Source organism: Lagopus muta, chromosome 1 (assembly GCF_023343835.1).
Source record: "Lagopus muta isolate bLagMut1 chromosome 1, bLagMut1 primary, whole genome shotgun sequence".
NCBI classification, from domain to species: domain Eukaryota; kingdom Metazoa; phylum Chordata; class Aves; order Galliformes; family Phasianidae; genus Lagopus; species Lagopus muta.
The window spans coordinates 137,153,046-137,165,588 of record NC_064433.1 but is presented as its reverse complement, the minus strand read 5'-3'; the positions used below and the strand labels follow the sequence as shown (position 1 = coordinate 137,165,588).

General features: G+C 35.6%; 1 protein-coding gene across 6 annotated transcripts in view; it reads right to left on the bottom strand.

Moving 5' to 3' along the window:
• Positions 1-12,543, bottom strand: part of MYO16 (myosin XVI) — a 373,785-nt gene that overhangs the window by 150,798 nt on the left and 210,444 nt on the right. For all 6 annotated transcript variants that reach the window (XM_048957497.1, XM_048957167.1, XM_048957264.1 and 3 more), the window contains exons 14-16: positions 8,849-8,954; positions 7,117-7,234; positions 1,863-2,010 (exon numbers count right to left, since the gene is read on the bottom strand). In XM_048957497.1, coding sequence (XP_048813454.1) covers positions 1,863-2,010; positions 7,117-7,234; positions 8,849-8,954 — 372 coding nt within the window. The remainder of the gene's footprint in view (positions 1-1,862; positions 2,011-7,116; positions 7,235-8,848; positions 8,955-12,543) is intronic.

The window sequence follows — 12,543 nt, the reverse complement described above, 5'->3', positions numbered from 1 at the left end:
AATGATATGATCTCATCAAAATCGGACTAAGTCAGAAATCAGGAACCAGTAATAGAAGCCAAATTCTGCCTTCCTTATTCATGTATGAGTTTGTCACAGTAGAAATTTCCCCCTTGTTTAACTCCATTAATTGAGAAAAATCTTGCCCACTGAACTCTTATATCCAAGAATCTAAAGAAAGAAATTCTTGGCTTGAACTCTCAATCACACAAGATAAAATCTACTCGATGAAGCCAAAGCAAAGCTTTATTGATAAAAAGCAGCTTTATGCAAATTTTAAGCTATAAATTACTTCTAAAGCTTTGGCACTTTAGTGTACAGACATATATTTAGAAATGCTATTTTGTTCTTTTTTAGATGCTTATCAAATATCTCATCAGATAAAGCTTTGTTCATGTGAATCTAATTATTCATGTTTTAGCTAAGCTCTTTCCTGCTAAATCTTCATGCAAAGCTACGTAATTTTTTCTTTTAATTTTCTGAATAAGCTGAGTAATTCCAAAAAACTTTTGCTAAAAAAGCAATAAAGTAAAGATCAGAAACCTTTTGGTCCTCAAAAGATTAAAACCATAGAGTTTAACACTCTCCTCCTCCTTTGAACTGGGATGTTTTTAATACAGCAACTTAGCCTCAGGTTACCTCAAAGTAAGTGCATTATACTATCCTGTATAAAATCAAATGTGTTAACAGATTAAAACATTACTTAACAATAGTAGCCTAAAGATTAATGTTTAACATATGATCAGAATCAAGTAACAGTTTTTCTGCAAAAATGAATGCTGTATCTTTCTCTTTACAAGCCCAAACCTTAGCAGTACTAGCTTAGAGATAGACAAGTTGAAAGAACAGCCAACAGGAAAAAGGCTCCGATATGAAAAACTCAAAGCACTCTTTTTAAGTTATTTTATCTACTGCAGGTCTTTTTACAGTTACTCACAACACTCATGATAAAGACACACAATTGAAGAGAAGGTTATTAATACCAACAAGGCTTTTCTCATTTCAGTCACACTTCTTAGGAACAACCTAGGAAAGACTGAAAAAAGAAAGGCGAATGATCTATTTCAGGAATATGCTTTCATTCCAAACAAATCTGAATTAATAAATTTCAAGATATCCCCAGACATTCCTGAAAAATTCAACAAGTTCTTATAATATTAAACATTTGGTATATATTTGGCCTTAGAGATACTACATTTAGACGTCTATACACCAATCTCTGTAATTAAGCAGGAAGTATAGTTTATGAATCCACAGACATGGCTCTGTTTACCCTGAAACACGTATCCACTTGTAAATCTACATACAGCTGAATACAGATTCAATCACCTCTGAATTTCACTGCAAGCCAAGACAATCAACTCACATGGAGACACAAAGACCTAATTTTAGGTGTTGGATGTTGAACCCTATTCCTGGTTTCAAAGCAGTCAAAACTTCATTTCTTTCTTCATAACAACATGAAGTAAACTGAATTTGCATTTACTTATGGTGAAATCTCACCAAAATCAACACATTGCAGAAAAAAGTCTTATTTTATTGACATAGCCTTTCCTGAAGACAAAATATTTCATCAGAAAAAGAGAGGAGAAAAGTAACTCTAATCCACAAAAAATGGAACAATAAAACAAAGAACTGAGAAGTTTTCTTCTTCTTTGTTCTTTATGGCAATAATCCTAACAGACAACACATGTGCTGCACAATGCAATCCTTGTGAACATGTACTTGATAATAAATAACTTCAGAGATTATTGAAGATTTAGAATACAAATGTTAACAACTGGAGGAAGGATCTACCTCAGCAGCTCAGAGGTGTTAAAATATGTAGAACATTAATACTAAATATAAAGCTGTTTTCCTACCTGTGTGTAGACAAATTACTGAGGTACAGCGTGTATTTTTCTTCAGCAGACAGACCATCCATCATTAAGTAAAAAACATGAAAATTGCTCTGGTTGAGAGGTTGCATAATGACACGAGACTTCTCCAACATGTACGTATAAATTCTAGCTGATTAAGAAACAAACAAATAAATTCATTGTTATCTTGACTGCTCTATACTCAGATTTTTTAAACCATTCATCACTGCAACACTGAAAAATAGAAAATATTTTAATAAAGCAGTCTGAGGTATGTATGATATAAAAAATACTACCATTCATAGTACCATAACTTTCTATACAGAATCATATATAGAATCCAAATTCTATTAAAATTAGCTATTAGTAATCTCACCCAAGTGTAGAAATCTGAGAATTCCAAACTCCTTCTTAATGAACAAAGATGTAAGAAAGATTCAAGATGTTCTGGAAAAAATGGTCCATGCATCCATTTCTTTTTTCTCTCTTGGCAATCAAGCATGCTCATCTTAATAATATAGATTAGCCACCTAACTTCTAGATGGCTACAACAAGACAAATTGCATGGTTGTCAGCAAGCCCATTAACCAATACTTGGGGAAAGACGTGTATTCCAGAAGGGCTATGATGAGCTTGCCATTTGAAAAGGCACATGAATCAGCACATCTGCAAGGAAGGGGAAGGAGGAAGAACTCAGCTGTGATTTGACTATGGAAATGCTCCATGCTCACTAAGTTTTTTGGAAGAGGCACCTCCAACAAGGTTGCAGCACACTATGCTGCTACTACATGCTTTTCAAACCCTGCAATGCAGCAGAGCTTTCACAGGGTGTCAGTGAGCACCTCTATCCTAGAAAAAGTCATTGTTAAGTTTAGAGGTTAAAATGCACTTCTCAGCAAAGAAGGAACTGTATTTTTGAAACCATGCAAACATAGAACATAAAAGTGTATTAAATCATATCTTCCAATGGTGTGGATGATGACCAAGTCTACAAGCAGTTGCTGCATGCCCAGTACTACAAACACTGGCATGTGCATCCAGTAGCTTTTTTTTTTTTTTCTTGAAGAAAAATGTGATTAAGTATGAAATAACACTCAGTATTCAGTGCAGTCAAAAATGCTGCATTTTTAGGTGTATCCAGAATTGCAACTTCAAATGCCTGAGGAATTTTGAAGGCAGAGTTGGAATTTAAAGATTTCTAAAGATGGGAAGCACTGAAATATCTTTTATTCTTCTTGTATTTCTTACAGAAGTAACCCTACCATCACCTAATTTTAAAAGAGGCTATTACTAATCCTCAATCACTTTTCCTTCTGTGCAAATGTCTTCACTAAGGCTTTCATAACTATCGCTCAGATGTTTTCAGTATTCACTGGTTAATAATAGCAAGAAAAAATATATTGGAAGTCATCTGATTAATTAATACAGTTGACTTTAATGATGGGCAACACCACTTATTTAGATTGCACAGATTAATTCAGCACTTTCCAGCTACTTCAAGTCACCGACTTCAATAAGGCTAAATACAGTTCATCTCAGTTAGCATCTCCAGAAGTAGGAATAGCTGTTAAGAACTGTCAAATTTCTGATCAGCAAGAATCTAATGAAACTAATTTATGAAACTAAATTAATGAAACTAAATTAACTCAGAAAAAAGATTGTCACAGCCTTCCTATAAAGAAAAAATGATACGGTATTTAATCTATGTGAAATAGAAGAGAAAAATAATGGAGTTCTAAAGCAAAGTCTGTCGTTTTTTGTGCAATGTCTGCTATACTTACAAGTGCAAGGAAACTTGTACTTCTAACAGATCAGACAATCTGCAGAGTAGCTGCAGTCAGCAGGCAGAGCCTGCTCTGAAAATGTAGCCAGTGAAATCTTCGAGGATGCATTCTTTGAAACTACATTGCTTTCTCAAAAACTTTGTTGCTAAACACAGCCACTGCTAAATAATAACATACAGAATTTCCTAGCTGAAACATGGTACAAAAATACATCGGAGAACTTGGCTGCAGTCTTTCTTACATCAAAAAAAGGAAAATCATGCTTTAAACTTTTTCTTTTTTTTTTTTAAATTGATCAAAAATGTTTGCAACAAACACAGGCCAAAATGCATTCTGCCTCTTTTTACAAATCAATTTACATCCTTCCATTTTAGGACAACTTAAAACAAACAAACAAACAAACAAACAAACAAAAAAACAAAACCCAACAAACAAACAAACAAAAAAAAACAACCAACCAAATAAAAACTTATATTTTCAAATAGTGAAGATGAGAAAAGCAAGACTGGAAAATCTGGAGAATAAGTTCCTCAGACTTGATCTTCTTTTCCTAACCTTTTTTTCAGTTGTTTGAAGAAACAGAGAGAGGCCTTGCCACCCATCTCAGGACTTAAGCCAACTTATGTAAGGGATCATTTGCCATTCTCTTTCCCAAATAAAAACATCAATTTTACTTCTGGAAATAGGTACGTAATCCTTGTTTCACTACTGTGCAATGGGTGTGCAGTGCTGCTTATGATTACCATATTTTGGCAAAAGGTCCGTCTTCAAGTTCTGTTGTGTATGAGCTCATTTTAGAACAAAACCACTTGTCTGTAGATTATTCTAAATGTGTTCTGATGTATCACTTTCTACTAGTTCCCACTGCCTTATCATACTCAGTCTCAATGAACAGTGACTTAATCTGGGTTATATTTTCTTCACTTGTTTGGGTGAAAGCAATGGAAGGTACCTTACCATAAAGCTACTTATCATAGGAGAAGTCTCATTTCAGCATAACACTGCAGGGTTTCTAATCACAAACCAGAGTCAAAGGAGACACAAACCTCTATGGATGTCTCTTATGGTTTTCAGTAGAACCACACTCAAGAGCTCCACTCTTTCTTTCAGAACCTCATGGCACTGTTTCTAATAAAGACCAAAACAAGCCTGCAAGTGAAAATCGTGGCCAAAATTTCTGTTCTGCAGGTGTAGTGGACTTTCTTCTACAAGAAAAAATCTTATGTGACAAAAATCAGGGCATTTACAAGGTCCAGACATGAAAGAACTTCAGCACAAACAAAAAGCTGTTTCAAAGTTGATCCAGTTCCACTTAAAACACAAAGAATGCTACCTTGAACTTGTCTTGTATAATAAAAATGTACGCATGTACTCAGTGTGCCTCTTCCTAAGTAAACTGTTTTGGACCTCTCCCTCAAAGCTCAGTTTGTTAAAGAGTTTAAATCCTTTGCTGGAGGCAGCCTCGTGTCACTTGAATTTTTGTTTACAGATCAGACATACTTAGCCCAGTTTCCTCAAATGAGTTACAAAGTCTTATCTCAGCAGAATCAGGTGCTCTGTATATTTACACACTTCATTCATGCTTAAACAGTGCGAGACAGTAAATACTGCTTCAAATAATCTTGCAAATAAATATACAGAATCATTGGGTAGGATTTATCCAGGCAAAGACAACATGCCAGATTCTTTTCTCATTTATTGTAATGTCAGTCAGGGGTAATTCCATTCAAAACTGATGCATAGCAGTAGCCTAGAAAATCCAACTCTTACAGTGAACAGCATGAACAACTGCAATATACATGTACTCATTTTTCTCCTGTACTGTAGTTTCTCATTCTTAAACAAATTTTGGAACTTTTGGCTACCTAAGATTTAGTTTAAGTAGTTTATGCAGTTCTTAAGTGCCCAACATTCTGCGTAAGATAAGCAATTTGTTTATATTTGTTCACAGCCCTAACTCAACCCTAGGTTTTCTCATTGTGTGTCAGTGGTTTCAAAGTGATCAAGGCACAGCACCAGTCTATCAGAAAACTGACATCAAATTCTGACTAGCTGTTTCCACATTAATATCATTTGCAGACAAAAGCTGTGACTTAAAATAGCAATTATGATTGAAAAAATCAGATTCTTTCATTGAAAGGGAAGCACTCAAAATTCTGCTGAATACATAACATTCAGGCTTCCACACTATCCTCATCTGGGGAACTCAATGACTTAACCTTACTACAGATGTACCATGAATATTAAGCCATTTATGTTTCTGAAATGCTCACATACTGAAATTTGTTGATGCAGAACATAAAAAAAAAAAAAAAAAAATCCATAGAAAAACCATCATTCTAGTTTTAGAGCAGGATAACATGGCACAAGCTACATATGGATCAATCCAGGGAGAATTTTTACTGTAAATCAAAACTGAAGAAAGTGCTACTGATTTCTCACACAGAGATATTTTCTCTCATACTTGCTAAGGTACACTGAATACTCTTGAGAAAATAAACTGTAGTTACCACTATGAAATATTTTCAAACAACATTTTTAGAAAAAAAAAAAAAAAAAAACCAAAACATACTAATACACATTAACAATGACTTTCTTTAAAAATAAGCAGTTTTGGAAATGTTTATCCAGTGAAATCTAAGTTCATTGGATCAAAAATGTGTCACCACACAGCTTTGCTATCCAGGAGGATCAGTGCAAGCAGGCAACTGTGTACAGTTGCACTCACCTCTCACTTTAGTACAGAGTAACTTTTTGATGGCCTACAGAGACCAGAAATGAAAGTTCTCCCAGACTGGCTCAGGTGACCAGAATTTTCAGAACCCACAGAACATTTGCTCAATATCCACTTTCACCATTAATGAATGTGTGCTGGTAATTACAAGATTCCCACTTACAGTGAAAGCGAACACTATCTCCACACTCTCACCTCAAACTGAAAGAAACATCAGCATGATTCCTGGTTCCTTCAGAGGAAGCTCAAAGTTATAACAACTTCTAATTTGATTATTAGAAAGCATATCTTTTTTGTCTGCCCTAAGGTTAACAGCTAAGCTTAAGGGCTACTTAAAATGCCCAATACCACAATACTTCCAAATGCAGAAAGTAATCTGCTCGTTACTTTTATTATTCAGTAAAGTGATACACAACTTTCAGAGTTTGCTTAGTCTCAGGTATGAAGAGGAATACTGATTCCTGGGAAATGGAAGACGAAGTAGCAGTGGTCAGTTTTTTCCTTGGGTTTTTCTGCCACCTGGTGGTTACACAAAGCAGCTCTCTCCCTCCAATAACTGCTCTACTTCGAACAAGCTGTGAATTCACATGCTATGAATCATGTTCCTCTGACACTCCATAAACTCCCTTTCTTCACATACTCGAAGGCAATTGATAACCACTTGTATGTCACACTGTGACTCCTCACCTTCTAGTCTAGAGTAATCATAAAATAGGCATTAAACATTTTAAATATTTACCTGCAATTAATGTCCTTTTCTTCTCACAAAACTGTAGCTCAAAATATTTTATAAAACAGCTGGAAAAATCATTTAGGGGTGTCTTAGCATGTCCAAAGGCTTCCAAGACACAGTTTACCTTCAAGAAAAAAATGGTAAAACAGTGACAAGAGAAGAAAATATTTCAATAAACGTCAGTGAAATTGGTTCAGGACCAGTAACTGAAAAAATAAGACTACTTTTTAGCTTGGAATTTAACAAATTTCTTGAGAGATTTTTTTTCAGTATAGAAATTAAAGTAAAATAGTTTAAAAACCCCACCTAAGTGCCGTCAGAATAGTGGGAGCTGTGAACGGAAGGGAAAAGACAAGGGCCCAACCTCAGACCCTTCAGTGCTATTAATTAAAACAGCTGCTGGTGCAGTAGGTGGCAGCAGAAACTAGTGAACTTAATTTTGGTTTCACTCCTGTATCATTGAGATTTAGGGTGTATTTGCATAAATTAGGCTAATTCAGCACCTGGTTTGACCAGTGTGTCTTCAGTAACTTTAAATAGTGCTATGTGCAACTGCAGCAAGCACAAATCCAGGTCATTGTGCTCATTAAAGCACCTTAAAAAGGCAACTAAAGCAGAGCTATAATGTAATTCCCCCTGGATGGGATCTGCTACACCTACCTCCTCTGTCTGAAGCCAGCTATCCCACCTGAGCTATTCACAAGGAATCCTTCTATAAACAGAATGCAACTTATTTTTCTTAATATGGGATGATCCTCTTCTATCTGTACTGATTACAAGTCATTGAAACATGCTTAATTCTATACTACTTGACTAAACAAGACTAGGACTCTAACCTCTATAGTATGTGACATGGTAGGATTCATATTTGCATCGCTTTCATTTGCAAAGCAGGGCAGATTAAGCACTGTGAATAACCAATACTGGTACATATTGCCAGAGTTCCTGGTGGGGATTTAAACTGTGCTAGGAGACAAGTCTCAGCAACGACAGGACTCCCACAACTTCCAATTCTCACTGCTCCCACATTTCTATCCAAAACATACAGTTTTCAGTTGTTTATTCACAAAGTTACAATGTTCAGTTCAAGTTCAAGTGAATGTTCAATGTTCAAGTGAAAAATTTACACTTACAAGTGTTAGCATGTAGTCTAATTTACCTGATATGTAAAACAGGTTCTCCTGATTTCATAGTGTGCAACTGGACATAATTTGGTTCTGCTACTGAAATCAAATATGATTGACCAAATATTTCAGAACACTTGCCTATTCCATATTTAATACACAAATACCAAGTCTATAACTTCAGTCAGTCCTTGTAGATCTTCCACAACTTTCCAATTTCTGTTTCACATACTATTACTTCAGATGTCCAAGCACTTCTTGGATGGGACAAAGACCACTACAACCACACAGATAATCTTATTTACTTACTATAGGCAGTCAGTACATATTCAGGAGGCTGTACCTTATCACACTATATTTTCCATTCACTGAAACACTGCTTTCCAAAATAACTAAAATATATATAAACAAAACTGGACTCGACTTTTTAGTTTCCACTCATCATAACAGTCAACTTAATCCTGCTTCCATTCAGATCAAGGCAGGAAAGAAGCCTCCTCTGACATGAAACTTCTGCACAGCAGGTGCCTTTTTCCTTGCTGTTCAAATGACTTTGCATATAAAGAGACCAGATTTTTGCCTTGTTCTACTCAAGTGTTCAGAATGCTACTTACATGTTTTATCTTTGTATCAAAGGTACTTCTGCTGGAGCTAGATCTACAAGTGAGGTGCTTCACTATTTGTTTGCAGGCTTCAGTCTTCCCAGAACCACTTTCTCCACTGTAAAATGACCAGAAAAGAAAGAGAAGGTGGAATCATTGGTTTTATTTTCACATCTGAAATACTACTTATGCTTTTTACTACTTGTGTTGGAATGGATTTAAGATATCTCAGTCAAACACTCATTTGAAATAACAGAAGGTTTATGGATGGCAAATACTCAAGAAGAAAACACAGGAGATAGACTAGCTTACTATATTGACGCGGTCTCTCAGAGCTGTCTGGCTATACTGTCTTGTACCACAAGTCAAACCAACCAAATCTAAAGCCATTTTGAAGGTATTTACAGCAATTTTTTTTATCTCTTTCTTTATCATCTGGCCAGCTAAGGAATCTGCTTACACAGCCCAATTCTTTGCAGATGGGGAAATACTACTGTGTTAACCACAGGAGTCAGAAAGAAAAAAAAGTAAAGCTTTAGGAAGAAGAGAAAGGAAATAAAAATGAAGAGAAAAGAAAATGAAAAGATTATTTAACAGTTAGCTGGCAGAGAGCTAACGTTTAACTTCTTGTTCATGATGTGGAATATATATTCCATACAATAAGAATTCCTGGGAGGAAAGACAGATGAAGAAAACGAGGTAATAGACAATTCGATCAAGGAAGGATAAAGTCAGTGAAGCCTGATTAAGGAATTTCTTAGATGCACTCTAAGTTGTTATACTGTAACTGAACCAAACCAAATGTCTTTTGGTGCCCCTCCTTCATTTACCTGCTTGATCACACTTTAAAGGCTGTTTCTATTACAGTCATTTAAAGTACAGTGATCGTGCTGGTTGGTCAGACTGTAATCTAGTTTATGAAAATGAGAGGGCAGCAAAATATATTACTGGCCTGGCCACTGCCTTATATATAGGAATCTCATTTCAAATGAGAAAACAATTAAATAAAGGAAGAAATAAAAGAGAGAATAAAGAAAAAAGTTTTCATAGTTGAGATCTCTGTGCCACTTAGTCAGTTCTTATGGGACACATGCAGCTCTGGTGGATATCATATTTGTCTGCCTGATAAGATGCATTCCTAGGTGTCAAGAGGGATTTCTCATTACTCTATGTGATATATCAGGCTGCTTTTAAGTATGTCCTTCTTTAGTAACAGGCTGACCCTGGACTTCAAACTCCTGCTGTTATCTGCAGGAGGTTTGTAGTCCAAGGTTTGCAACCTGGATATATGATATGCAAAGCCTTCAAATAATAGGTCACAAAGCCATATTTAAACCAGGTCTTAAAACAAATCATTTGAAATCAAGGTCACCACCATAGCAAATGTGAAGCTAGCATCTCTCAGGATTGACCGGATGCTCCGTAAGTGCACTATACATTGCTCAATCTTCAGCTTCTGACTTCCTTCAACAATTCATTTCATGTTAGATTATATTTGATGTCACTCTCAAGCATGGATTCCCTCTCTGAATGTTAATATTACAAAGTTGCCTGCCTGTTTTCTAAGTAGATGCATTAGTTTTCTGCCTTTATAATGGCTGTGTCCAAATTCTGCGTTCTTTTAAACTGTCATCAGTAACAAGAGAAGAAAAAAAGTGACACAAGGGCATTAGTCCTGTGATGCTCCTCCCCTAAAGACATTTCATGCTCTTGCAAATTACAGACCTTATGCCTGTACTATGCAGAAGGTCAGTGAGCCTGCAGACAGATACCAATATCTCTTGAGTCACACCTCCTACTGCTCACTCACTGTCCACTGATGCCTGGGTGCCATGATATGAAACAATTTTATCCCTCCACAGTATACTTGGACCACAATCACAGCTGCAACCTTCTATCATCATATCACAGGTTAACAGCAGGACTGGCAACAGTGGTTCATTCAATTATTTCAGCTTACCCAGAATTTCTTTGCACTTAAAATGTCTCAGAAATTTATCAACCACAGCTACACATGATGTCACTGAGCACAAGTGCTCGGATGTTTGAAAATCAAATCTCTAACAGCCCACACCTTGTCCAATGCATGCTGCCTTTTATACCTACTGGCAGATAACTGCATCATTCTGATATCCACATTATTTATTTCTGAATTCAGATAGTTTCCTTAACTGGATCATTACTGTTTTGTAAACGTCAACTCCAATGTAAATTAATCATATAAATCATGTGCTTGGGGGAAATTGTGATAAAATATAGAAGGAAAGAGCTACCTGTCTCTTCAGATCACAGAACAGGCAGAGTTTTACTGGCCCTGTTCCATTTACACTTCTGACCAATTCTGCAGTAATATTTAAAATAAACAAAGACTACTCTTGTGCTACTTGGATTACAATCAGAAATGCTGGAAAATTTCCAACAGAATTTGTTTCATATATGATTCCTAACAGTTTTAAAGGAAGATTCAGATCAGATACAGTTGCTACACTGTATGAATTTCTGAAGCCAGGCCCTCAACATTCCACTCTCAAGCATGTAAGTTATTAATACTAATTCCCATTCTGATAGCAGTGTGTATCCAGGGAAAAGGGAGAAACCTTTTGGAAGGCCAGAAAAATTTCTTCTCAGTTTGCATGGTAGCACAGCAAGACACTGGGTCCTGCTCCATGTCCGAGGTTCCTGGTCTTGAAATATACATGTATGAGTAACATTGCTAAACATAAATTAACTAAATAACTCTGCGTTGTTAGTGGGAAATTATATTTGTGAAGTAAACTATTTTGAAAAGTGTATTTCTAAACAATTTCATATTATAAATAAGATGATCAAACTGTAGTGCCACAGCTCACTGCAATTACAATACACTGAATTAGAATTTAAAAAATACAAAGTATTAACCTGAACAGAATATATGTGGTGATGCTAACCTGAGGAAATCAAAAGCTGTCAAGTCAGCCCACTTTAAAAGATGAAGATTTCTCTCAGTCCCAGGTTATTGGGCTTATAAATGTGGTTTATTTCAGAATAAAATCTCTGGATATTGACATTCCTGTCTCCTAACTTTTATACAACAATTCATTACATATATTCCTTAAGGCTTGTTGTTCTTCTTTAAATCACCAAATTAGCCATTAGCATCCCATAAACCATTGGCTTGATTGACTGAAGATCCTTAGCTTTTAACAAGCTTATAAACTATGCTTGGACTTCCCAGATAGCTCTGACTTATCTTGTCAGTGGTTAATGCATTTTCATATCCTGTATGGCAGGAACAAAATCCAGTCAGAAGCAAGTTAATTATGAAAAGCCTATCTATTGACTATTTAAAAGCATAACACATTTTTATTTTATTTGATAACATTCATAAAAGGTATATTCACATCTAGCTCTTGGTGTTAAGCATACATCAATGGGATAGGCTTACTATAAACTACAAGTAATTATGAATAACTGGTAGTAATCTCTTCAATAATTTGGACATACCCTTTTCTACTGTAAAATAGAAACTTGATTTCAGCAAGTGGACATTTGTGAAGTGTCCAAATAGCAATCATAATAATAAAAATGTTTAACACCGTAGCTCCATGGAGGAAGTTAAGAGTAAAGCTTCAGAATACAGGAAAATAAGTAGAAAGACACAAAGAAGGCCAGGAGAAAAACTAATGAATAGATATGAATTGTCCTAAGCACTTAAAATGGACCTCTTA